Source organism: Neodiprion lecontei, chromosome 3, assembly GCF_021901455.1.
Source record: "Neodiprion lecontei isolate iyNeoLeco1 chromosome 3, iyNeoLeco1.1, whole genome shotgun sequence".
Lineage (NCBI taxonomy): Eukaryota > Metazoa > Arthropoda > Insecta > Hymenoptera > Diprionidae > Neodiprion > Neodiprion lecontei.
In genome coordinates, this window is record NC_060262.1 from 41,092,580 (window position 1) to 41,120,075 (window position 27,496).

The window sequence follows — 27,496 nt, forward strand, 5'->3', positions numbered from 1 at the left end:
CGGCCGGCATGCCAGTCGATCTCACGAATCCGTTACTGTTCCCACGAAAATATATACCGGATCATTCGCACGGTCCAAAGTCACTCAGGGTGACTCGAGTCACGGCATTGTAATTCGTAGAAAATCTGTCTGCTGAGATCTTGTGACTTAAGACTTACCACTTGATGGACAATTGATCACAGAGCACTGCTTCGAGTTAAAATACCGAGTTAAACTTTTAGCCGATTAAATTTCTACTTCGTTCCGTCAACGTGCGCGGGTATTTGGGGCTGCGAACGCTCCGCTCCAAAGGAAATGACTTAAATTTAAGAAAAATAAAACCAAACTGCAGCGATCCCTCATCAATTTGCAAGAAAGGTAAATTGATAATGCATTCTAAATTTTATGCCAGAGTACACTGTTTAAAATATTTTAATATCTACGAGTCTTCGTCTGCAGTTTTGGCAAGGTTCCAAAATTTATTTTTCGTCGAATTTAGATGATGCAAATCCATTATTTACATAAATCCATGCCACTCAAAGGTGTGAAAGAAAATTTGTTGTTTCTTTTTCGCTCCTTTCCCAGCTTCTCTGTAAATTTACGCCATATTTTCAACAGTGTATATTATATGTTACATGCGTAACATCCTTTGCCAACTTCATTACTTTGAATGTCAGCACACACATGCGCGGATTACTGATTTAACTAACACACACACTCACTACGTAAAGCCTTAGTATCAATTTCAGCCTACGCCTAATTTACTTTTAGGGTTTTTGTCGGTTATAAGTTTTTCTTGTTTAGTGTTAACAAGTATCCAATTCTAGATTTTTAAAACGATACATCTTACTCGTAGATATTTTATATACGATTTCAGATGTCATTATACTCCAGTGATAAAAGTTTAACGTAAGTTAGTTTTCTTCAAACTAATTTCACATCAAGCGAAAAAATTTGGTAATTTTACAATTATCTGTTGTGCACGAATTTGAAAATACAAACTTGAAGAAACTCGAATATATTTTACACAATTCTTTGCGTACGAAATCTCAAAGAAATCTTTCCTGTGGATTATATAGCTTTGCTTCGGATCGTATAACAGTTGTTAAATTAATAAAATACTTTGTAAAATTACTTTTGAAATCCATAAAAATATTGAGTTACGTCTACCATTAATGACATCGATAATTAAATTTATTACTACATACAATCGGATAACATCTGATTGGGGAATTAAAAAAAAAAAAAATGAATAAAGAAAAGTATTCAAAGCTCGGTTATAAAGAGTGACGAGCTGCTTTGAGTGCCCAAATTGTATTCAGCATTGATCAAAACGATTCTACCTTTTCGACGAAAAGTCATTACGTATACGAAATGCGTGAAATGAAATTATTGGGAAACACCTCAACCAGGTCAAAGGTACAAGTTGACTTTCAAGTTTGCACCGATTATCAAAGGAGCAATAAGCTGGGGAAATAATTGGCAGAATTTGAGTGTGAAATGCGAAAATGCTGGAGTGAAGTTTTCCTACAATCTTACGAAATTAACGCAGTACCTTCGGCGTGTCTTAAGCCGTCCGGAATTGCTCATTCTATCCCCTTGAAGGGATTCTTAAGGTCCTGTATACCTTGAAAGACTTTTTTCACGAGTTGGCAATTCGCAAGTCCTCTCATTTTGATCAATTAAAAGTTCGACTTTACGCAAAAGTCTCTCAGCTCTCAAAGATAACCGAACTCGGAGAGTACAGAACAAGCAATTAATCCGAATATGTCGCCCTCGGGGAAAGCTAAACTGTCAAATTGATTGCTTGACAATTTTACTCATACATTCAATAAAGGTGAACCCGACAATTTCCATAGTCGTGTAAATTTTCTGATCCTCTGCCATTCAAGCACTGCGCCTTCCGTAATTACCTACTTTACGAAACTCAGGATCCAGCTCTATGAGACGATCACCGTCGAGCGACTTTCTTCAAGTTCTTGTATATTTGTACTTGAAACTTGCACAAGAATGGCGTCCGAGATTTTTCATACGATCCGGCCTTTGTAACATACGTGTTTATTTTCTTGTTGACGAGTGCGTTTTAGAAGGTAAAGAAGAGGAATTTAAAAAATCTTGAAAAAAATGTGAGAGCAATTTTCCTCCTCCTCACACGTCATCTCATACTCTCTATCTCTCTCTTCCTCTCTGGCCTTCTCTTTGCGCTCGACCTCGTGATCTTCGTCTCTTCTATTAGAAATTCCACAAAACGTGGTGACTTCTAGCTCCTAGCTCGTTTCGCATCTGATGGAACGTAGAATCGTGTCGCAGTCACACGTGTCTCGCATAATTGATCAGTCCTTCGTCCTTGTTAGTGAATCAAGTCACGTCTAGAAGTTATGGGAAATAGGGATTGACAAGCAAGAAAAAAAAAAAAAAAAAATCACGTCTATTCTCACCCTAAATCGCATTCGAGAACCAATTGGCAATAAATACAAGGCGTATGCAAAAGGAAGGAGGAATTACGACTTGGAACGTCGTAAATTGGAGAGAAGTGACACCCTCTGCACTCTTCCACAATATGGCGCCACATGTTATTGAACCATTATGACGTCAGAATACATGTCGATACCGGGAACTGCCTGGCTGTTATTTATACTATTGAAAAAATTCAATACTCTACAAAATTTCCCAGTCCTGCTTACCATCTTTGCTTCATAAGAAGCAATTTAAAATCTCGTAACATGGGAATGCGATGCTGGAGGCTATTTTTTTTATCTCTTTCTGGACCTGTCGCAGAATGAATGCCGGTATTTTTTACCGATGAGAGATCGTACCGATTGTAAGTCGATCGATCGACGGAAATCGGTTAGTAAATAAGGCAGGAAACCTTTTTATTTTGATTTTTAATCTCATCCTGTCTTTCGTTAAGAGATTTTAAATTTGCATTCAATCGTTTGATCATTGTGTCTCAGATGTAAACCGTCTGCAAAGTTATCCAAGGAATCCTGGCACGAACGGGAAACGTTGAGGGGAAAAAAAAAACTTAATTATCCTTAGAATTCTTGACACGCGATTGGGTATAATGCAGAGCTTTTGTAGATGGTTCGATAACGTGTGTCCAGGTTTGAAGAATTTTTTTTATGAGATTTAATTCAGGGACCGTCGCTATTGAAGTTTCACATCATTGTTAGGTTCGCCGTGTGCTCATATTGTTGGGATATTTGACACGAGGGTCGAAGAGTGCCAGTGTTGATGAAAAGAACGTTCGGCACCTTCGAATTGCAGAACCGACCTCGCACCGTTTTTTGAAGGTAGCAACGCCTTTTAGCACGAACGAAAGGCCTGCGTTGAGAGACCTGTACCATAATATTTATCATTGTTGTAGATGCAATTTCAAGAAAGTTGGAAACGTTTGAGTAATCGAAAACGGGTCCAAAGACAGTTGTCACATGCCGTTCGTCATTTATGTAACAGATGGGACGTTTCCGTCTACATCTCACATCGTATAAAACATGTCAGACACTTGGGGTTTTTTTTTTTCTTCCGACGGTATCGGAGTGGACAATCTTTCACGTCGTCTTCGCGTATCTTTTACGCGCAGATCAGGCCTGAATCAAGAAGGAACAGAAAATCATTGACTGGAGATCTTCTTCACTTTGAAGCTGAGCAATGGATTTTATTTCCACGAAAATTATGAATACTCATTGTGTGCCTCGGCTGGAAAAAAATAACTTTCGTAGAAAAAGTACAATTAAACCAGACGCCACTTTTCAAACTGAAGAACAGCACGAGTCGAGACGAAGGCTGCTTAAGGACTCTTGAGACGGTGGGCTCAGGATTCTAAGGCGAGAAATTCATGGAAATGTTTTACCAAATGGAACACCAATGGTAGCGATTCGGTTGATACGATGTTAATTGACCTGTGCGATTGTGAATTACTACTTACTGCGTTGAATGTTGTTTCGTCTAATTGCGACATTGGAGACAAAAAAATATCTTCAAACGTGGAATCAAGAGAAACACGGGGATGCAAATAATTACTGCTAGTCAAAGAAGCCAGCAATCATCCGGCCGTGTAGACGAGACCAACTATGAAATTAACGACATCATTGCGAGGACAATTTTATCTTGACATTTGACAATCTTGTTCTGCTGAACCTTTCAACTCGCTTTTAACCACGATGGTCATGGACTAAACCTTGACATACGAAAGAGCAGTGAAAGAGCAACAAGCGTGGAAGCGTAAGTGAATCCAGGCTTTGGAACTAGGAGATTTATTGCGCATAAATACGACTTCGCATCCGGGATGAGCGGCTCAATTTCAATCGCTGACAACGCAATTAACCCGTTGATTGAATACGACGCATAAAACGGGGTGAAAGTGTTGTAATCAATCATATACGCTCTTCAAGTAGAATCACACAGAGATTTGTATGTAATTAGAGGAGACGACCAGGTTGAATTGTCGGTCGACGTCAAATGCGACTGAAAACCATTAGAAACCACTCGCATGGATTGTTTTTGGACATCGACACTCAACAACTAAAACTTTGACCTCTTTGCTTCGCAATCATTTTGCATCAGTCATTGGAAATTCATACGATTTTTAAAACGTAATATTTAAACGGAATAATACATGCATAATGTAAAGATTTATTCAACGACTCTGTATTTATCTATACATCGACCAATTTTCCGGCCCAACCTTCCAAGCTTTTGAAATAACGAGTCGATTCCACGTGATAACGAAAGTCGGACAAGAATAACACATCCCCAAAATACCGAGAAGGATTGGCAAGGTTGGCGAACGATATTGTAAAGGCGGATGTTCTGATTAATGTTGTTTGAGCTATTCGTTACACCACGCCTAATAAATTCCTATCATAAATTGCAATCCGTTTTCGCGTTTAGTGGAACTTTCTGATTTGGTTAAACGGATTAAAACTCAACCGTTTCGGATTTTGTTGGGGGGTAAAAATTGCCCCTCGGAGCGTTACCTTATTTTAGTGTTTATTCGAATACATCGTTTCACTCAAAAACCCGATATTGTTTCTGGTTTGTTACACCAAACAGCACGAAGAAGAAAGCAGCGTAATAAAACTAACGTTTATGATTTCAGAAAGCATTCGCCGTGTCGAGACGAGGAAATGAGGCAGAAAAGTGATTGAGATGAGGATTCGACGGTGCTTCGAAAGTTACTCAAACGGTCCACTAAGGCCGTTGACGCACGGCTAAGTCAACGACATGAGTGATAAAATCGACAAATGGAATCTCACCCAACTCCGTGACTGAAATCCAAAAACACCGTTAGAAATCAAGGAGTAAATATTTTTTTTTATCTCAAACCGAATCACGATGCAACGAATTGAAATGACGCCAGGCCTGCTTGTGAATGGCTTGCAGAAAAGTGGAGAGACTTGCCTCGATCGATGAGAGGATCCCGATTTCTCCGCAAAGCTGAACGAGACTTGTTAAATAGTCGAGTATTAAGACCGAGAATTCGCAACATGGACGATTCAGGCATGCCGGTGTTCGACGGCTTCGATATTAACGAAAACGAAACTGCCGACGACAGCAACAATTCCCTCAAGATGGACGAGGTGAATGCAATTCTCAGCGACTTCTACAACAATCTTAACAGCGAGACCAACTATCTTCTCATCACCCTCTACGTTCCCGTCATCGTCCTCGCCGTCACGGCCAACATCCTCGTCATCGTGGTCGTCCTCAAGTACCACTACATGCGGAGGTGAGTGTCGTATTTCCTACGCTACAAACCGATACCTCTTGATTACGGACAGTTTTGGTTATTATACAAACTGCGGACACCGTGGAAATCTTGCAAAATTTGACAAACAATCTTAGGATTAAGGATGTGCCGGGTATACATTCTGAACGAAAATTCAGTCTCGTTGACAATATTGAATACTTTGTGATAAGATGAGAATCGGAAAAAAATCATACCGCAATAAAGACGATAAGAAAACTAAATTTGAATAATACCGATGCTCAAAAGTTATCAACGAATTGTTTCAACAAAACGTTGTGTAACGAATTTTAGGGAGTTTTTTTCTTGATGTCGTGTGAAATGAATTCGTTGATTTTTCTGAACACACATGAATTTTTCATGAATTTTCTCATTATTTTGAAATTTCCGTTTTCGAAAATTCGTAAAGGCTGTATTCACGAAACTGTTTGTTCAATGCCCCGGAAACTTGTTAAATGTACAACGTTTTTACGAAAACATATCCAAAATTGACAATTTTTCCTCCATGTATTAAAACCTAAAATTTTCGAAAACGGAAACTTCAAAATAATGAGAAAATTCTTTAAAAATTCGTGTGTTTTCGGAAAAATCAACGAATTCATTCCACACGACATCCAAAATAAACCAAAAATTTGTTTCACAACGTTTTGTTGAAACAATTCGTTGGTAACTTTTGGGCATCGCTATTGTACGAAATTAATTTTCTTATCGTCTTTATTGTGGTTGATTTTTTCCGCTTTTTATCTTGTCACAAAGTGTTCCATATCGTCGACAAGACTCACTTTTTGCTGAGAATCCTTAAGTTTTGCAACAAAAATAATCAAGGTAATTATTGTAATTTATGTGGGAATTTCATTGCCGGGTGGTCGAAAATTTCTACAGCGACGAGGGTAATCAGTCGTTCCCAGATGAGTAAAGTTCAAATTTTATCGTACCATTCTTCTATTCCGAGTATAATAACTCGTAGATACAGATACCCCTTAGATAATAGATACATACCTAGTTGCGATACGCTAAGTTAAGCTTTTGAAACACGGTGCTGGTTGATACCATGATATTTTTCCTCACCAAACGATAATTACAAAGCTCTGCCGAACCAGAGGCCAGCAATTATTATGGTTTAATTAACGGAGGCGGGTTTAAGTTCAGCTTCGATCTTCTCGGCAGCTTTCATTGCTGCTATGACGTACATTCTGTACCCTTCATCTTCACATTGGAACAACTTTAATAAGAGCTTAGAGAGTAAATAATGTATGATTTATTTTATTCGATCGGATATAGTCGTGTATTACTTTTAACCACCGTTGATTCTCCTCCGACTTCGCCCAACACACGGTACCCAAAAAGCAAAGACACGGATCCCGTGAACCGAAATTGCAGAAAAACAAACAAACTTTGAAAATCAATCTTATCCAGGCTTCCGTGATGGAGAAAAACAACAGATCATAGGTAAAACTACGGTTCCAGAGCTTATGCGCAAGTTTGTAGCACGTTTATGACTCTGGGCTCGAAATTTTTATCACCTTTCTGCCGTGTTGCGCAGGTCAGGATTATTTACCAAGAAAACAACGTGATCGTTATGATCTTTATATTTTACACCATGCGGTGCTGCAGAGTAATAAAGTGATCGTGTGGCTCAACAGTCGACACCGTAGAAAAAAAAGAAAGAATTTATTGCACGTTCAGCATGTTGAAAAAATTATTATAACCGTCGTGAACTGTTTCCAGACTAGTTTTTAAGATTTCATTTCATTCACGACTGACAACAAGGCCTTAATTATTACGGTTAGGCTTCCTTAGACATTAATAATCGAACATCCTCAACCCAAGCTTTGCTTCTGTTTTCGAGTTCCTTTGCCAAAGTTTTTCCTTTGTTTTGGCATCCTTTCTTCCCCATCGTTTTGCAATTAGTGACTCTAGTCCGAAATTTCCTCTCAAATTTATCAGGAAACTTTTAATTGACACTTTGTGCTGTAGCAATTAATCGTAGGTCACATTGAGCTGCAAGAGGGTATTTTGCGTCTGTATAGGTCGGGCATGTGCGTACAATTGACGAGAGAATATTTGTTGCTTTCTAACTTATAGTGAACAGAATTTGCCCTCTAATATTTCGCGCTGTTGGCGCAGTACGTAGTTTACACCGAGGTATCCAAACATTTATACTTCCTAAGCCACATCCAACGGCTCAAAAGTATTTCTAAGTCGAAACGTTTCTAAACGACGCGACGCGTTGTTACCCATGTTTTTTATTTTTCATCACCCGCTGATGTTTCATCGGTAAATCAAAAAAAAAAAAGGAAACTTTGACACGTGGTGTGTCACAAATAGCCTGTCAAAAACACGAATTGCGGGGATGCACGGCGACGACGACTCAAATATTCTATTTCCAGCATGCGGGTGAGTGGAAAAAACGAAATCTGTGTCAGATATCTTCTTTATCGGCAGTGCTGATTCGTATAAACGTTGATAAAATCGCTGCACCGCAACCATAGGCACAATGCATTGTGATTGGCCAGTGTCTATACGCATCAGCACGCATAGAAATTCTGGAACTCCGTTCAACCGCCGCTCACACATTATTCGAAAGATAACCCATGCGAATAGGGTTGTTACTGCTGACATGTGACACACACACACACACACACACACATGCGCGTATATGTAACCGAGTTCTATTCTGAAATTACAGAATTGATTAGAACGACGTTGAATAATAATCGTCGAAGCCTCCCTGAGCAATTCAAGTGTTGCGCAGTTCCCATTCGGATCGGAAACGTTTGTTATTATCCATTACAGCTTTCGCTTATTGTGAAACGTTTATGTGAATATGATTTTGATGTCATTTGAATGACAGTAAGAAGATGTTTAAATCGTAGGTGAAATGATTGGTAAACCCTACGAGAGAACTGAAAGGGATCCGACGTACGTGACGTTATGCTATCAGATTAGTTAGTGGAACAAGTCGAGCTTCTGTGCTTATTCCCGAGTCGTAAAGTGGACGTGTGTAAAGGGCATATACGTGTAACCGTACAACGGCGAAATAACTCACCTCTGAACAGCTTTCCACGAATTATCACGCGTCGTGTACAATTGAAGGCGGTGGGTTCATTAGAGAGCTTGCAACACGGTTCAGGTATAAAATATGCCTACACTGCACGCTCATTAGTCTACACTAATCACAATAAATGAATTTAGACCCATCCTTTGCGTTGCGGTTCATTAATTGTAATTTCTGCAGTGTTAAGTAGTACGCGGTAATTGGCTGACCTTAAAGCGAAAACTATTTCTGCTCAGAGATTTGACTGTAACGTATTATTCCTGATAACTGAAAAATGTGCTTTCACGCAAACCAAGAGAAACGAACAAATTTCCCCGATGTCGTTAAATTTCAATCCATACGTACGTACCACTGATTAGATTGAAATAATGAGGAGGGTTATTGAAAAATGAAAACTATCGTTGTAGAAAAAAGCAGGCGACGCTCTGACTGTGTAAAGTTCCCCAAACGGAACTCACGAACCATTCGAGATACGCCGAATTCCAACGATTTGCCCTCGCCTTTTAGTCCTGCAGGGCTCAAGCCGCACACAAACTTGGTACTCACACGGATGAATACACGAAAAAGGAAATAGCGTGCGGTATTGCCTCGTTTACGGTTCAGACGCGTACCCATTTTCGTAACTGTAAGCTCTCGGACATCGTCTTGCCGGCTGTTTATTCCGTTGATGGTGACCATCCAGTCCTACCTTTCAGTCTCTGGTACCTGAACGGCTGGCGAAATGGCTTTGGCCAGTGGATTTTACCGTTATGGAGATAGATACAAGGAAACCTGAGTCTCTGACGTACTTGGCTGCTGTTTCTGCTTATTCGATTTATCGTCAGCTTTTGGGCTGGGGTTGGAATTCCGAATTTGAAAAGTTCCGGATGCTCCGAATTCAGAATTTTTTTGTGTTGCGCAACTTTAAGTAAAGACATTAAACTTTGACCAAGCATCAATGTTTCGAACGGTCCGAAACCCGAGATTCAAATAACCGAAAGGGCAAAATTCCAAAAGGACAAAATGCCGAAAGGGCGTAACTGCGACAAAGTCAAAGTTCCGAAAGTGCAAAAATGAGAATATTTTAAAATTCGAAACATCCAAATTCCGAATGATCGAAGATTTTCAGTTCTGTGAATTTCTGGCTTGGAGAAATTTCATCACTATCATCTTTTTTTGTTTTTTATTTTCGATATTTTCATGTTCGGCATCCTGCTCATTTTGATTTTCGGTTTTTCTGATTTTTTACACCCACTCGTTAAGTAAACTACGCATCGTGAGTATATTTTAATTTCCGGAATTTTTCTCTATCGGAACTTTACGCATCGAAACTTTTTTCTATCGCAACTCAAATTTTCGGCACTTTTAAGCCGTCGGGTTTCCTACCATTCGAAACTATATTTTTTCTCAAAAGTTTGATTTCTTTACTTCAAGTTTCGCCACCAAATAATTCGGAATTAGACGTTTTCGGAACTTTTCAAATTCGGAACTTCAACTCCGCTCCAGCTTTCCCGAATAAGGGAGCGTTCAAATATTATGTAACATTATTTGAGGGACGGGGGAGGGGATAGGGGGTAGGAGTCAAGGTTATGTCAATGTTACATAGCCCCTAATTCTAACTGGCTAATTGCTATAATTCCACGGTCATCGCATCTATCGTGATTCGGCGTTTCAAAATTCTGGTTGGTATAATCCGGTGGTCAGTGACGTTCATCGATGGGTATAGATATTACGTATAAAGCCCACGTCGAACGCTGTTCGTAGGTACGAAAATAGCTTCAGCTTGATGCGAATATCAGAATTTTTTAGATCCTACAATTAGTTGGCGTCGGCATTCGTAAATCCGTTGTCGGTGATTAAAATATCCATATCCAGTAACTGCAACGCTACTTTGACTAAGAGCTGTTACGTGTAACTCATAATTATCGACGAGAAGTTTGTAGCTGCATTATTTTAAACAAACATCAAAATGACGGCGATTCTGCCCATAACGGGTTCGGTAAATTGTCAATCAAGTTTGCCCCTGCAAATATCCGAACGAACTTAGATTCACCGATAACTTTCGATGTCTTGGAAATTTTTTTGGACGTGTACTTAATTGTTGCTTTCTGTTTCAGGTACTGTCCTGATTTTTCAAGGTATTGTGAATAGGCGTGATTTCGTTTGACCGTTGTATTCGATTGAGTTTTGAATTTTTTTTTTTCTTTAACGCCTCCGAAAGATTATCCATTCACATCAGGTACATACTAATTTAACAACTCTCGCATCGCGACTAATCGTGCAACAGTCTTTGATTTGACTAATAGTAATATGCATCGAGTAATAACCAAAAACTTTATTTGTCAGTTATAAAGTTTGTTTTTGTCGTTTTTACGTTGACAAATAAGTCGTGAAATTTTTGGTTGAAAGCTGGCATGGGTGTCTGTTCGGAGGAAAAAGGAAAACGTTTTCACGAAGATGTGATGGACTTTATCGTTTTTAACGTTATCAGGGGCGGTATAACGAGAGGATGGTGGGAGATGACGTTTTGGGTTTGATACGAGAAAGTTCATACGAAAATAGAAGAGGTACGAGAAATATTTATTTTTAAACTCTGTTTATCAATTCTTTTACATTTCCGATTTATTATTAATTATTACTTTTGAATAAAAGTGATTTAAATGCAAAACTGAAGTTTGTTTAGTAATTATTTACAGTAAACGTACGAGAAAATAGGTAATTTTTTTTAGAAACCGAAATATTCTTCTGGTTTCTACAAAAACAAACTTTATCTAATAAAACTATTTTTTCATTTATTAGTTACGTAGAAGAAATATAAATTTGCCATCTAGAACTCAAATTGAAGATTCGTGTTGACCGGTCTTTTTCGTCTCATTGTCACTTAGTACTTATGGTTACTGAATCATAGCAGTCTCGATTAGAACGAACGTAACTGATTGACCTCGCTATCTACCGAAGAAATATTATTATTGTATAAGAATGGAAACATCCTATTGGTCGATACTAGAGGCGATATACCGTATGACGTGAATTTAATTAGCCACGTTGAAGGTGTGAAAACACCAACTATAATTGACGTAAAAAAAAAAAAAAAATTGCAATTGTTTTCTGCGCAATCCCTTCAGACGTGATTATTATACACGCATCGCTTCGATCTTTACTCAACACATCCAGATATCACAGTGAAATATTATCGAACGCATAACGTAAAATACCTATTCCATTTGTTTTCGTAGCGATAAATAAATCTAGGGGTAACGAAATGTGTTTGCTTTCCATTTGAGATACCTTAAATAAACGTTCAAAAATCCATACCAACGGTCGGGTTTATTTTTAGTGTGTAAATTATAGCTGTCTTACTTTCATTTGTACGCATATCAATTGAAACACGCGTTAATCCACAAGTCTATTACCGGGAACGTGTCACTGGCCTCCACTAATATCCCGAAGGAAATTATCCCGAGGGAAATGCAATCGTTCGCAGCATCTACTCGATAGATCTTTTGTTCGCAGGTCGTTACTACTCCAACCATATTGCCTTGAAATAAGTATAAGTATATGGTGGCAATAAACAACTCCTTACTTAAACTCACATATTTTGTCAAATGAGTTAAACTATACCGTATATTTTTCCCCGTTATTCTACTAAATTCTGACAGGACGTCGCCTTCACTTATCGTTAAACGAAATTTGGTGAGGGTATTGGGAATGAGTTTGCGGAAGGACTAATGGCGTTGTTCCGGGGTTGATTATAAATGACCATTAGTCTTGGAATAAGCCTGGAAACACGTGAGGCTAATCCATAACCATTATCCGTAGCGTGAGAAAATATGTGTACATGTTCGTGTGTAGATGTGGCTTGGTTCTATTCGTGTCAGTTGTCATGTTTGTGGAATATTTCCGCCTGCCTGGTCTGCTAGATTAACATTTCCCGCATGCCTTTGGGAGAGAAAATTTCGATTAGAAATATTTTTCTCTCGATGGCTAAAGTAGTACGAATACCTGCAGCGTAATCGAGGGATTCTTAATGGGTGACATGTGTATACATCAGGCATGGGATTGCAAAAGTTGGCATTACCCAGAGATTGATGAGAAGCGGTTTTTCGACGTATTAAACGTACCGTGCTTAAAATGAAATCTGAAATTGGGTTAAAGAGATGTTGAAATCATCAGGTTTTGCAAGTTGACGCTTTCGACTCAAACGGTTCACGAAAATGAGTGACACTTGACAAAAGAAAAGATCGACCAGTCGAAGTAAAGAAATCAATTAATGTTTCGTCAGTTTGATTTCTTTACTTGAACTTCCGCCACAAAAATATCCGACATTTGGAGCTTTCGGGACATTTTGTATTCGGAAATTCAACATCTCATCTCGCGACACAGCGGAACGAGGCTAACATTTCCTGCAGCAGATGGAACAGCCTGCGATCGATCGGCGGATGTTCTCCTAATGCTGATGTAATTATTCATCAGATATTTACCTTTCACGAAATTCTCGAAAGCACGCCGTATTTTCTCGCCACGTTGCAGGCCTATGTCGATTGCAAAATTCATACGCCCCGAGGAACGTCTCTGGTGGATCGACGTATCATTGAATTGCATGTTTCACGCGAAATATCTCGCGGTAAAATGTTTTCTTTTTCATTTTCGGAGGATATACAGCCCCCGGGGATTCTCGGAAAAAGCACACGACACTTTACGGTTATCCAAATTTCAACCCTACGACCAAATCCATTAAGATATCACAACATTCTTGGGTTAAAAATAATATGGCTTCGCCTTGTCGACGAATGGCTCGTCTGGCCGCAGGTCAAGTTTGTTTTGAAAAAAACCCCGAGCAACTTTGAGTTTATAATTTTATTCTCATTCAACTCAATCAAGGTGAATTCTAATCCGTCCATCTGACTCCCAAGTCTGCACATAACGCTTGTATAAAACAATCTATTCATAGCCTTTTGAAATGGGACACCATGTGGGTTGCACCCTGGTATTCGAACGAAACGTGAAAACATGCGATGGCTCTGTAAGAGGAGCGATCCTTTGACATCCGAGAGCTCAAGTGGAATCGGCCAAACTGCGGTTCCACCCTCGCAGACATTCCGAGTTACACGTGTTCAGGTAGTACATATGTGGCATTCTATGCGAACACAACCAACGTCTTAGCCTCAACATTCTTTCTGCAAATATCCCAACTCTGAGACAGTAGCCTGAATTTTTTTTACATTTTTAATTCAACCGGTCAATTATTTATAAATATTGAGAGTTATTTTGACAAGGACCTTTTTTAATAATTTCGAAATATTTTCACAAATTGCATTTTCTTTTACATACGTATCAAACCCGCGCCGAACTTTGCCGATTTATTATTTTTTAGCACATTTAATATTTTTTCTCAACTAAAGTATTGGTTGATCAGTCTGAAAATGCTTAAAAAAATTTCAAAACTTCTACTTATCACTTGGAACATTTATAGACCATTTTCGTTACGAACTTGATAAAAAAAAATGAAAAAAAGTGGAAGTTTTGAGAATTTTTCGGGAATTTTCAGAGCATTCAAAGCATGTTTTCGTTGAACATAAAAATTGAAAGCGCTGCATTAAAAAAAAAAAATGGAAACAAATCGGCGCATCATAGATCCGGTCTCGAAATACAGTTTCTGAGGAATTTTTGATGATGTTAAAAGAGGCCCTTTTCAAAGTCACTAAATATTTGTCAATAATTGTGCAGTTGAATAATAAATCGGAAGAAATTCAGGATACTGTTTCAAAGTTGAAACAGTTGCAGAATTTTTTTTAAACAACATCAGAAATGATAAGGGTCAGACGTGTGTCGGATTCGCATGGAATTCTCCATATATATACACACAATGTAACTCCGTACCTGTATCACATACGTTATTGGATATGGTGAGTGGTATGCCTAACCGGATAATCAACCTTTTACCCAGTAATGTACAAATCTCTTGAGAGCACTGCCTTCTTCGCTGGAGAAATACTCAATTTCATTATTGCAGCATAATAAGATTTTCCTCCGAGGCTTGGGTCCCCCTCGCTGCATACACTTGAACCCAAAAGTTGCGCAATCTGCTTAAAGTTCCTCCCCGAGTCACTCCACCGAAGTTAAAGTAAGGTCGAGACAGCGAAATATGGAATACAAAACCACTGTTCGCAAAATACATATACGTGTATGTTTACCTTTGTTTATACGATTTACCGCAAGCCAAATATAATAAAAAAAATTTATAATCATGAAATTCATATAACCTTCAACAAGTTTCACTTCTTCGGAGTTACTCATTTTTTCAGAATTGAAAATTCAAACAGCCAAGCACGAACTTACGAATCGAGTAACGTACCTGCGTAACTTTTGACTTCACGCTTTGCCACGAGAATGTTTCCAAGACTTCGTGTCTGTTTCGATCAAGGGATGCCAAAAGGCAGTTTCTTCTATTAAATTTACGGTCAGTGAAGCGATTTCTTCGACCATTTTCATCCCCGAGTCCTGTGCGTCACACGCCTTATACTCCTTTATCCAAATTCCGAACGATGCCGCAGAGAGAAAGAGAGAGGAGTTGATCAGCCTTCGAATCCAATATCATTCCATGAGTCACGGTTAGCTATTTAATTACACAGATTACCACAGACCATTTTACGACTTCTCGCTCCATCCGCAACGTGGTAACACCCTCGACGCACATATATCTATGTATATATATAGATCTGTTTACTTTCTTTCCTCAATAAGGTAAAATCAACCCGAGGTACTTAGTACCTATAGGTATACATGTTAAAGCCGTGTCCCTTGGCTCAATTTCGTGCCCAATTTTCCATCGACCTCATATTTCCCACAGGAATAGTTTTGTACAAATTAATGTACCCAAAACATTTTATCGCAGAGTAGATCGAGTTTACAAGCATTCAGTTTCAAGTTGACAGTGTACGTTTTAAAAAACCCGGAGCTTTATTGCCGAAAATTTTTTGGTACGAGTGAATTTACGTTGAGAAGACGTGTGTACCAGGCGTACTTGTACTCTTGACCTATAATGTATCGTAAGATTGTGTTATAACACCTTATGCTCAGCCCACGCAACCCATAAAACGTGTAATATAGTAAGCGACAAAAGCGTAATAAGAGTCCACTTTCAGACGGCAATCTCGGACCACCCGACAAGTTAGACACATACCAAAAGCAATTTCCCTACATCTTTGACAAAAGAATATACACTAATAAAATTAGGAATCCAAATAACAACATTCGGGGAACGGCATGATGAGAAAAAGCATATATAATACTCTCGGCTTCAAACTGGTCGTGGTGGAATTCGGTGAAACTCGCCTCAGCAGAGTTGATGAAAGATTCCAGAATCGAGAATGGAAATAAAATATGCTCAGACCCGTCCCATCGGTCATCCGAATATGAAAAATTATCCTGACGTGCCTTATTAAATTCGAAATTACATTTTCTTCCGCCAAGATCGGACGTTAATGTGCTTATTTTTTCGGCATAAAATAATCGACGGATAATAAAAGAGGTAAACCTTCTGTTCCAGCGTGACAAATTATTTTCTGGTCAATCTCTCGGTCGCCGATTTGCTCGTTACAACGATCTGCATGCCGATAGCCGTCAGCCAAGCCGTCACCATGATATGGGTCTACGGTGAAATAATGTGCAAACTCTTCTTCTACCTTCAAGGTGAGTGTTCGAATACCCGCATACAAACCATTTATTTTTCGAGAATTCTTTTTTCTTCTTCAAAGCTTTGAGTCGATAGTTATAATCGTGGGTGAACTTTGAAAACCCCGTCAATGTTGGTGCGAAACTAATACCGCACACGTCGTTGCCACATTGTAGCCGTCAGTTGCTCCTTGGCACTCACAGTTTACAAAAGTAAAGATATTTATCGAGCAAATGGGGAACTGCGCTTCCTCAAAGTCGAGAGAGATCTTGGGATGTTTTGTTTAGAATTCATCAAGCCTTGGAAGCCTTGTACCAGCTGCGCAATTCACAAGCTGATTCGGTTATTCTGATCAATACGATTCTCTTCTCGAATTCAATACTCTCGAATAGAAATTAAATTCCCTATCAGTATTGGCTTTAATGCCTTTCGGTTTATCAAACTTTCGGAATAATTAAAAGTTCATTTATTTGGATGGAAATAAACTGCCGCTAACTCGGCTAATTGCTTCGTTTATATCCTACCTATCATCTCCATAAGAAGATAAATTCTCTACTCCGCGAGTTCCCGTTCACTTAAAAATTCAGAAAAATACAAAATTTTCCATTCGGTAATGATTCGGCCACTTCAGGCTTGGAATAAAATTATCCACTGACTCGATGAATTTTTTCACGTGTATCTTGAAACCCTTGTTGTAACAAAATTAAAACCGGGTGATAATTGCCTCGCAGTACCTATAGCCGAAAAGCGTGATAACTTGGTGTACAGATGCGAGTTTTAATCAACACGAGTAATGCTCGGTCATAAACGGTAATCGAAAAAAGCAGCACCGAGCAGCTCGAACAATGTAATTGAGTACAGCGGGGTTAAATAAATAATTCGCGATCGCGTTCGTTTGAACAACGCTTGGCTTGGTAGTGGCGACGAGAGGTAGAATAAAATTCTACACGAATACATTATGCAGCACAGAGGCCAGTCCGTTCGTTTATCTCGAAACGCAACCGAGGCACTTTGATACATAACGAGGCATTAAAGCAGGCGGAGAGCATCGTCGAATAAGAATTTCATGGAAGCATAGTCGAACAAGACACACATAATGTGACGATTTGAATACAGGACCGTTATCACAGTTCCCTTATTACTGCAGGCTATTCATCATCTCGAAGGATAATGTCAGACGTGAAAATACGTCTCGTTTGATCAGGACGATCTCATACCTCCTTAGGAACACGGGAACGTCGCGTGTAGACAGACAACAATATGCCCTTTTTCATCTCCTCCAGAATCTCCCGGCATCACGATTTACAATCGAGAGCCTGGTTTTGAGTGTACCAACCAATTTCGAGGGCAGATGTAATCCACGTTGCTACTTTGATATGAGTATTGATTAGGAACGTGGATCTGTTCCTCGATGAAGCAAGAAAGTTCTGTTCCGTTCATTGAACAGAGCTTCAAAAGTGGCTTGGAAAGTAATTAATGGAAAAAGGATAGAAATAAATCTGGGAAATGAAACGGAAAGGAACGGGAATAACAGATAATCGAGATGTTACTTAGAGCTGGCAACGTGGAATATCACTTTCCGATAAACCCCGGGGGGCGAGAAATCAATCGCTCGGGGTTTTCGTTCTCGCCTTCTTCATTTGATAAGGGTATACTATATACGCACAAAGAGGATGGGACTGGAAAATTCGTCTCTGCCAGACACATCTTATATCTATTGAAAACTACTTATTTTTTTCGATTCCAGAGACAGACATCGTCTGGGGTATCTTTGGCCAGCAGGATTAAGTTGTTCGCACCACGGAGTGCGAAAAAATATCGGCCAGACATCGCGTGCCATATACGCATCACAAACAGTGCTAGAGAAGCGTGGTATTCCGAAATAACCTGTCGACCCGCGTCCCGTCTCCACTTAAATTTAAATCAAATCGTAAACGGAGCCTTTACTTTCTTTTCGACAACGCTTCGTAAAAGTATGGAAATCGGCAACATAGGTGTTCGTTTCTTTCGAAACCGAATATTTCTGCCTATATGGACGGAGTGACAACCGTTTTAAATCGCGCTTCCGACTATTTGCAACGTTTTACACCGCTGAGAATGATGGGGCAGTAAGATTTTATCCTCCGGTGACAAGAGGCTCTCGTAAGCCGAAAACGTAAGCCCATTGATATCATCAATCTTTGAGCATCCTCCCGGATCCGGGAGGCTTACCACGACCGGTAAGGACGAAATCAGGCTGCCCTAATAGATGAATAACATTAGCGTGACATCGGGGTAAAAGCGTTTAATGGATTACCGTCACGTCAAATAAATTACAAAATTCTACCCGAAGGAGGAATGTATTTCAAGACAATCGCGTACCGGGTCTGAGAAGATTAATGCTTTGTACAATATCATTCGTCCAATACCGTATCTTGTTTTTACAAGTGCCGTGCCACCCGCATGAATGATTTAATCTCCCGCAGAAAATATCGTAGAGCAATTACTCCGTTACACCATTCCAATAACGGGAAATAATTCTCTGAAAAAAACATACCTGCTGTAAAGAGACAAGATAAAACACCAAGCTTCTGGATTATCGTCCGATCACTTGGATACGGTACGATAATTCAATACTATTGATTAAAGTATGAGTATCCTCATACATAAATTACCATCGTGCTAAGAACGCGTGAAGATTTTAAGATTTTCAGATTCTGATACAGACTAATGTAAGTGTACCACTTACCAACCCTGTTCCAATTACTGACCCTTTATGATTGTATCTGATTGATCCTTGGTTCTAAAATTATCAAAAAATAAATTTTCAGCGTCTAAACCTCTAGCAATTGGTTACATTCATCGCAAAGTTTACAATTTGTGCCGTCGATTCATAATTTTTTTTTAAACAAAAGGGTCAATGATTGGGTCTAAGCGTGTCAATAACTGGTACCTACTTACCTTACAGTACCGATGTGCAAGAGTGAAACAATCTTTGCAGGCGTCGCAGTGGCCGCTTCCGTTTTCACAATAACGGCGATGAGCATCGACAGGTACCTTGCAATAAGGAGTCCGATAGCCTTCAGGAGGGTCTTCAACAGACGGAGTACCATACTAGTAATCGCAGCTCTCTGGCTGGTCGCCTTGAGCATCTTTGCCCCGGTTTTACGAGCTGTGAGTTAATATCTTACTTCACACGGCACTCTTTTTATTTGGCGTATTATTTTCCCCTATAATACACTCATGACACACGATTGCCCCGTATTTGCCCCGTTGGCAGTAAACGTTGGTGAAAACTTTTCAAAAGCTGTTAACCGGTTGCCAGTATTCGCTTATCCGTTGAATATCTCAGGTGACGTTGAGCCCGATGAGTGAATTGGACAACATAACGATCGGAGGGCAACGCATTGAACACCCAACTTTTTACGTATGCTCCGAAGACTTCAAGCCACTTGGTATCCACACCCACATTTTTGGCGCCGCCTGCTTCGTTCTGGTCTACGCGATTCCCGGTAAGACCGTGTATTCAAACCAAGCGTTTACGATTCAAGTCAAGATATCTTTACTGATCACATTGATATTCAATGATGCTATTGTTATTGAATCCAAAAACCAAAGAATAATAACCGTTAAGAAGAAACGTGTGAATGGACAGGTCATCTTTTAGCACATGTGTCTTATTTCAACGGGAGATTAAGTGTAAAATCCCCCTATGACCTCCTATTGGATGTACCTAAGCGTGCAATTCAATTTTACTAATCTGTGTACTTTTTGGGAATAAAGTATTGTTATTGTTATACAAGTTTCTGGCCCTGTATAATTGCAGGGTTCATCGTGATTCTGGCGTATTCGATGATGGGCCGAACCCTCTGCGCCAGAAAACCACCTTTCGATTGCGACAGTATAGAAGGCAGTGCCAGCTCACAGCAGGTAAGCTCTCATAGATAACTAACCTAGTTCCATAATTGATTATTCAAATCCATCATTACGTGCGATGGCTTAGTGAGTTTTAGGCCTGTGGCAAAGTTCACCGACACATGGGTTAGTGATAAGACACGAGGGAGTGTGTTTTAAACCCATTTGATCAACTCTGCCGAGGGTCGTTCATCTCCGAATAGTACACCCATTTATTTCCCATTTCCGAAATATATATTCCGTCACTGCAGACTAGGCGACAAAATCGATCAACCTTACAGCCAAGGGTTCGTTCCGTAATCAGGGCACACTTACTCGACCACTTCCGGCTTGCATCGTTTTAATTATGCTGACGGCTGATGTACCGCCTCAAAATGAGCTTCGCTCGCATGTCGATATTCAGTACTGGAATCACGGGTGATTATATGCAAAGATTCACGGCGTAATCTCGAGCCAATAACTGTCTCACAAGTCATTTTAACGCCGATAATTTCACCATTCATTGCTAATCGATACAAACTTTAATTCCATCCCGAGCGTTTTATCCTCATTATTTATATCCACGCTACCTGTCTCCAAGCGGATGATACTAAGAGTATTAAGACCGTATGAAAAATGTATATAATATGTATATTCCTTCGTGAAAAAACGCTGTATTATGCATCGATTTACAGAGAGTCGATAGTTCTTTTCTTTTTAATGTAAACTTCCAATTCCAACCGCGTAACGTAATCAACGTATTCATCCCCTGTTTATTTATGGTATTAAATTTCTGTTTGTAAGAGAAACTCCTGGCGATTACTCGATGGTAAATTCATCCTTCAGCCTAAATACATACCGCTTAACCCTCTTGTGAATCGCTCATGACTGCGTCATTTTTTCATTAGAATGAAATACCGTTGAATAATTTTTCAAGCTAGCAATATTGAGCTTATGCGACAATTTTCCGTGTTTATCAGGGATTTCGTTTAGTCCGTGAACGACGTCGCGTTGCTTGGATCCTGCTTCTTCTGGCGGTTCTATTCGCTTTATGCTGGCTGCCATACAACGTGCTCAGACTTCTGATGGACCTCGGGGCACTTGGTAAGTAGCTGAAATTTCATTCATGGTAACGATACGACTTTCCGAATGAACGACGTTGTTTAGGGACTAAATTCAATAGGCGGGGTCTGTTCAGGTCGATTTACTTTTGCCACACCTGCCAAACATCTCAATTTTCGGAACCACGTTTCATCTCTTCCAGATTTTTTAATACACGCAATTGTTTTTGAAACGCATTTTCGAATCCCACGAAAAACGCCTACAGTTTTCATTCGAACGAGGTCAATTTATTTCCAGCTTCCTTTGTTTACCCTCCAAAGATGGGTGACGCATATGTTTATAAAAAGAACACGTAAACAGCCGTGGCTGGTGTTCAAAAATTGATAATCACACATGTATACGGATCGTTCGTTCAATTACATCTATATTGGATCAAAAACCAAATCAATGTTCAATCGGAATTATTCTGTACCGAATTTAATCGAACGTTGGATCGGCTACTACATACCGATTTTGATATTCCAAAATTATACGACATATCCAATTCGAATGTTATTCTTTGATTATTCAATGGTGATTGGAGAGAAGAAAAATATCCCTATCGTTCCAAGCGGTGCTGTTACAGATGTTTAATAATAACAAATTGCTACAACCACAAGCTCGTTGGAATGCAAGTACAAAAAATTTTCCAACAATTTCAAGCTCGAATCTATAAAGTGAAATTTTTCAGCCTTGACAACACCATCGACCATAACGCGTTACGTGGGTACAAACTTTACCAGTTAACGAACAACGTGATGAAAAGCTGTTGACTTGCGGGAAACTGTCAGAACGATAACGAGACGCGCGGGGTTCACAAAAATTCCTTCACAAAGCAAGAGAATGTCGATATATTATTTAATCACGCACACTTTGTGTTTTCAGGGAGCGGTAGAAACATGTCGGACGTTTTGTCCTACTGCTTGTTCCTGGGTCATGCGAACAGCGCTCTCAACCCCATCGTCTACTGCTTCATGACGCGTAACTTCCGGCGTAGCGTCTCCGAAATATTGTTTCGCAGTCGACACGCTCTTGCCAGGCGTAAGCCTCATCGTAAAGTAAGTTTCGACTCTGGTTGCAATCGATTTTAACCTTTTAAATGTATTATATACTACGGGTATATCTAATCAGGATTGGCAAGGCGCTGGTTTTATGTACGTTAGATGATTTGATTAAACGTCTGACTGAATTATCTCATCCTTTTCTTTCTTAATTCAAGCCAATCATTGTCGATTTAACAAATGTGGGATAGAAAATTTCCCGGCGTTATTTGACATTTTTTATCCCGGTATTAGAGTTGGCTGGGCTAGGCTGGGCTGGGCGTTTGTTAAATAAACAATTATAGAAATTCTATAATACACCCAAACTATTACAAATAAGCGGATAGAATCTGACGCTGAATATGACTGCATCTGGCGACGAATTTCGATGGAATTAACAGCGACGGTTATCGTTCCAAACAAATCTGATACAGCTGTCGAGTTACACGAAACTCCCATTTCCATCTATTTATCACTACCAAAAGTAGTTACAACTAGTATAAGATAACCAGACACTCACTGGCAGACTGTTCTAATCTGTACGTGCAAAGTGTATAGTTTCCGTTGAAAATTCAGCTATCGAGACAATGGTGACGATTAATCACAGCGATACGAACAGCGACTCTACGATACAAATTCTCAAGTTCATTCTGGAAGTCTGTATAAAGTGTGCGAGCAAGGTTTCAACAATTTTTCGATCAACTCGAAAATAACGAACCACGCTGGTTTCTTATCATTTCGTACGGGCAATTAGTCTACGTAGTACGAGCCATCGCGTTTATGATCGAGACTTCATGAACACCATTTCCATGAAAATAATTTTATTTTCCTATACAAATAGCCATAAAAACGCGGGGGGTATTTTTGGGTCGGTAGATGTTTTCACAGAAGGGGTCGGCCAGGTCAGATATAAATTTTCCCTCGTCGCACGGGTCGTTTCTCACTTTTATTGCTCTGCGGCGGAGGTTGCCAAAATTTGAAATACACGCCTGTACGCCGGTGTATATTGTGTGCTGGTCGTAGCGTACAATAGACCAGAATTCACCACTCACCACCCCCAACATGTAAAAACGTATACAGATATCGGTGCAAGCCGAACTACCATGACTAGTTCGTAATTCGAGCTTGGAATGCTGGACGACATCAATCACAGGGGTAAAAAGTAGCCGGAGATTGCAGGTGAGTGGATGAACCCAACGAGCGTTACTCTGTGAGGAAAAAAGAGGGAGAGCTAGTTTTTTTTCCCGACTTACTCACGGCGGACTAGCGAAGACGAAGCCTTCGGATTTCCACGTTTTTTTTTTTTTTTGCCAGGTCCAAACCACATTGGACTGGAACTCTTCTCGGCAAAGAATAATACGATGTGGAAGAGGGAACTCATTTCCGGGGATTCCGGAAATCTAAACCTTCCAGACGACTACATTGCCCTCAACCCGATTGACCTTTTCACCGTAATTATAAAGTTGAGAAACTTAAAGGACCCGATCCCGACCGCTGTACAACCCAAGAATAACCCTCCAAGAGCAATATTTCCATCCAGTAGGATACGGGAACGCATGAGTTGATTGTTAAACTATTTTTCGGATCTGATCTCCCAATGAAATTCGAATAATAATAATAGTAGTAATCACTACCATCATCCGCCATGATTCGTTAGGCTTGTGCAATGCAAGGGAGGCGATGCGAACCAATATGAGAAAAGAAATTCTACACATTCGATATTATATAATAATCATCATTAGGTCTTTGTACATATTGTATAATCATTGTTGGCAAGCAATAGCAAAATCGGCTAACTGCCTATTTGCAGAGTATATATCGAGCGCTATTGTTGTCTCGCTGATTTATTTGACTAAAGGTGAGGACCATTATAAATTGTCAAAAGCCAAGCCTCTGGCGATCATCTATTATTAGAATTTAAACCCTAGGGATGTGAAGCGGACAACAAAGGGCGTAAAAACTGTCAGGGAAATACCGTCATCCGACGAACACTCCCCACTTGACGGAACGGCCGTCCCGTGATAACGGGCAAAGCGTGGGTGTCGGAGACACTGCGTCAATTTAACGCGAGCGAGAGAGCTTACACCCCTGGACTTTCCTTCCTTCATTCCTTCCTTCCTTTCTTTCTTCCTCTCCCGAGACTTGATAATCAGTCAATTATATCACGAGAAATCGGACACTGGACGGAAATATAGATTTAGCGCGAACGCTCGCAATCAAACGTATCGATGAATGCTACGATCAGTCTCTGATTGCCGTGAATGCAGATTCATTCAAGACTGTAGAAGGAATGAGTTCAATCACGCTCCAGCACGGGGTGCGGTTGAAGTTCCGATATTGAAAAGGTAGGAAAGCACCTAATTACGAATTATTTGTCGGCAAAACTTGAAGTAAAGAAGTCAAACTTCGGAGAAACAACAAAGTTTCGAATGGTCGGAAAGCCGACGGTTCAAGGTTCCGGAATGCAAGATTCAAGAAAAATCAAGTTACGATAGAGCAAAGTTCCGAAAAGTTTGATTTCTTTACTTTAAGTTTCGCCGCCAAGAAATTCGGAATTTGACCCTTTCGGAACGTTTTCCGTCACTCGGTTTATTAATTACATACATTTACATGTACATCGTGTCACGGAAGAAATTAGACGTATTCCATTAGTGGTATTGACGTCACGAGTACAACGACCTTTACGGGTAGCGTGTTTCCGAACACACCTCGAAGCCGAACTACCGAACCTGACATCTTGTGCCGGAACGTCTCACAGCATGGCCCAATTCTCGATACCACAAACTAAAGTAACGGCTTGGGGACGTACGAATGTACATATTGACCGTCACTCTTTCGCGTGACGCACCCTCCGTCCAGCTCAGTCCACCACACCTCTGTATCGTTAGCAAAATTACTCAACATTAGTGCCCAAAGAAATTAGCCCGAGTTTATTTCGAGATATGAAGAATCTGAGCTGTGTGGGTAAAAAGCGTGTAGGTACCTATAATCGTTCTTTTTCGAAGCCCTGCCGATTAACCTTTGAGCATATACATATGTGTGTAGTGTATAATACTGTTCATGGTCAATCAATGGAAGCGTTAAGAGTCCGAAGTGATCGTTTCAACTCACTCCAACCGTAATTGAGTCAATTTGGTGCTGTTGGAGTGGCTGTCTTGTGGTTCCAGACCACGGGGCCCGCTACGGGGACCTGCATCGGATGCAGCGGTTGCGGCGTAACCCCGGACGTCCCCTGGACAGACCCGTCAGGTCAAGAAGTCCCCCGTTGTCATCTCTGCCTGACCCAGGACCAATTCGCATCGGGTCAGCATCGGGGGGCAACAACGAGCAGCGGATACGACACCTTCTACAGTCGGCACAATCCGCACCGGCGGTGCTACATGATGAAAGCCGTGTGCAGCCCCCAGCGTCAAGGTCGGGAGCAATGTCAAGGCCGGAAGAACCAGGAGGCCGATTCGAGCCGAGCGACGTGCCTGCAGGACTCGGGAAAAAGCTGCAGTCGGAAGACTTGCGATCGGACCGACTCGACGAGGTCAAAGATTTAAGCGCGACGGAGGCGACGGCGAAATCGGCGACGTCTACAACGATGACGAAGCCTCGATAAAACGGGATGCGTATAATGACAGGAATCTCGAGACTCCTCGCCGGATGACTCAAGGCAAGAGTATATCTTAAATATCGTCAATTGCAATCTGGTCTGGACTCATTCTCACTCTCGCACACACAACACACACGCGTCATATTGCTTGTCGTTATTGCTTTGCCGTCGAGGCGGTTATTATCGGTGAATTTATCGTATTGGTTCATCGCAACGACACGGGATTTATATCCTGACGTGAGTGATCCTGATCGTGCCGATATGTATAGACGCGGTAACGTATACCTACACCTTTTTTCACGTCCAACGCTTTTTCTCCGTCCAATTTCGTACGCCACGAATAGGTTTTATGGGAGAAAATATTAATAACGCATATCGGCTTACGAAGGCTACACAAGGCGGCGAGGTGGGACCGGGTGCTGAGCTTCGAGTACTTTAATAAACAGTAATTCATTATCGACAAGACCAAATATTCGCACAGTATCACGATCAGTCAATGCCTTCCACACGCAACCCTTTCTTACTCTATGTACCTACACTCAATTCGCGTGACTCGGCACTAGATACAACCCTGAGGCCATGGATGTTGTTGAATGGTCCCTACACGCGAGCCAATATTAATACGTACCTATTCACGTGACTACAATCATGGCGCGAGACACGCATTGTTGTATCCACAGGAACACCTTTCCTTTATGAAAGATGAATAATTCCTCGAGTAGCGAGACAAGAGTGATGAATAGATACTTGAAAAGGTACAATATGTGGATGGTCATTTTCCAAACGTTTCTTCCCTTCGAACGCAAATTCTCGTCTCAGGAATTGATACAGTCGCATAGATGATTCTAGTTACAAGTGAACTTCATTTTACCTCCGGTGCAAGAATCTTTAATGAACTTGACACTGACGGACGGTACGACAGAAGCTTTACGTAACATGCATACAAGTGAAGATTACCTATCGCCCGTTTGCCTAGCCTCCCCAGATGCAGCCAAATAATCCTCACCCTGAAATCTGGTAAACTCTAATTTCTCGACAAGTAAGCACTTGACTTTTTCAAATTTACACTGCAAAAAAAAAAAAAAACTATTCCTATGGTTAAACAAACGACTAATTTTAGGGTTTAATTAAAACACAGGAGAGTCGATTAATTATTGTCAATTTCTTTCCAACTCCGAATTATGCGAGAAAGTAATTGAAATGGTATATGTTGAAGATGCTGTTGGGGCATGAATCTATAATCCAAGAATCAAACCACCGATGCAATTCGATGGTCATCTCTCTTTTCTTGTGTTACAGAGTCTTACGTACACAAGGGTGGTGTACAGAGGTACTCAAAGATCGCTATTGTCCGTGGAAAATCAACCACCGACAAATTCTCAACCAACTGTAGTCCGCAACGGTGGAGGACAAACATCTTTAACTAATGGTCCCCTGCAACGTT

At 40.4% G+C, this 27,496-nt stretch overlaps 1 protein-coding gene across 5 annotated transcripts; it reads left to right on the forward strand.

Annotated features, from left to right (window-relative positions):
• On the forward strand, positions 1-27,485 carry LOC107226161 (RYamide receptor-like). Of its 5 annotated transcripts, XM_046734833.1 has the most exons (12): positions 1-357; positions 5,081-5,282; positions 5,365-5,710; positions 10,883-10,903; positions 16,315-16,457; positions 19,388-19,593; positions 19,772-19,931; positions 20,246-20,349; positions 21,294-21,417; positions 22,300-22,472; positions 25,622-26,112; positions 27,352-27,485. In XM_046734833.1, the coding sequence occupies exons 3-11, from the start codon at positions 5,391-5,393 to the stop codon at positions 25,997-25,999; spliced, it is 1,629 nt and encodes a 542-aa protein (XP_046590789.1). In that variant the 5' UTR covers positions 1-357; positions 5,081-5,282; positions 5,365-5,390; the 3' UTR covers positions 26,000-26,112; positions 27,352-27,485. The 5 variants fall into 5 exon arrangements, with proteins under 5 accessions (XP_046590789.1, XP_046590791.1, XP_046590790.1 ...); XM_046734835.1 differs by having other exon boundaries at positions 5,081-5,710; positions 19,421-19,593; XM_046734834.1 differs by lacking the exon at positions 10,883-10,903 and having other exon boundaries at positions 5,081-5,710.
• Positions 27,486-27,496: the final 11 nt, after the last annotated feature.

What these genes read in the sequence shown, in the direction of transcription:
- LOC107226161 (XM_046734833.1), top strand. Translation starts at nt 5,391, where the DNA reads ATGAGAGGATCCCGATTTCTCCGCAAAGCTGAACGAGACTTGTTAAAT. An exon ending in TACTGTCCTGATTTTTCAAG is followed by an intron (nt 10,904 to 16,314) that starts GTATTGTGAATA and finishes CTTCTGTTCCAG; the next exon opens with CGTGACAAATTATTTTCTGG. An exon ending in GCAGTGCCAGCTCACAGCAG is followed by an intron (nt 20,350 to 21,293) that starts GTAAGCTCTCAT and finishes CGTGTTTATCAG; the next exon opens with GGATTTCGTTTAGTCCGTGA.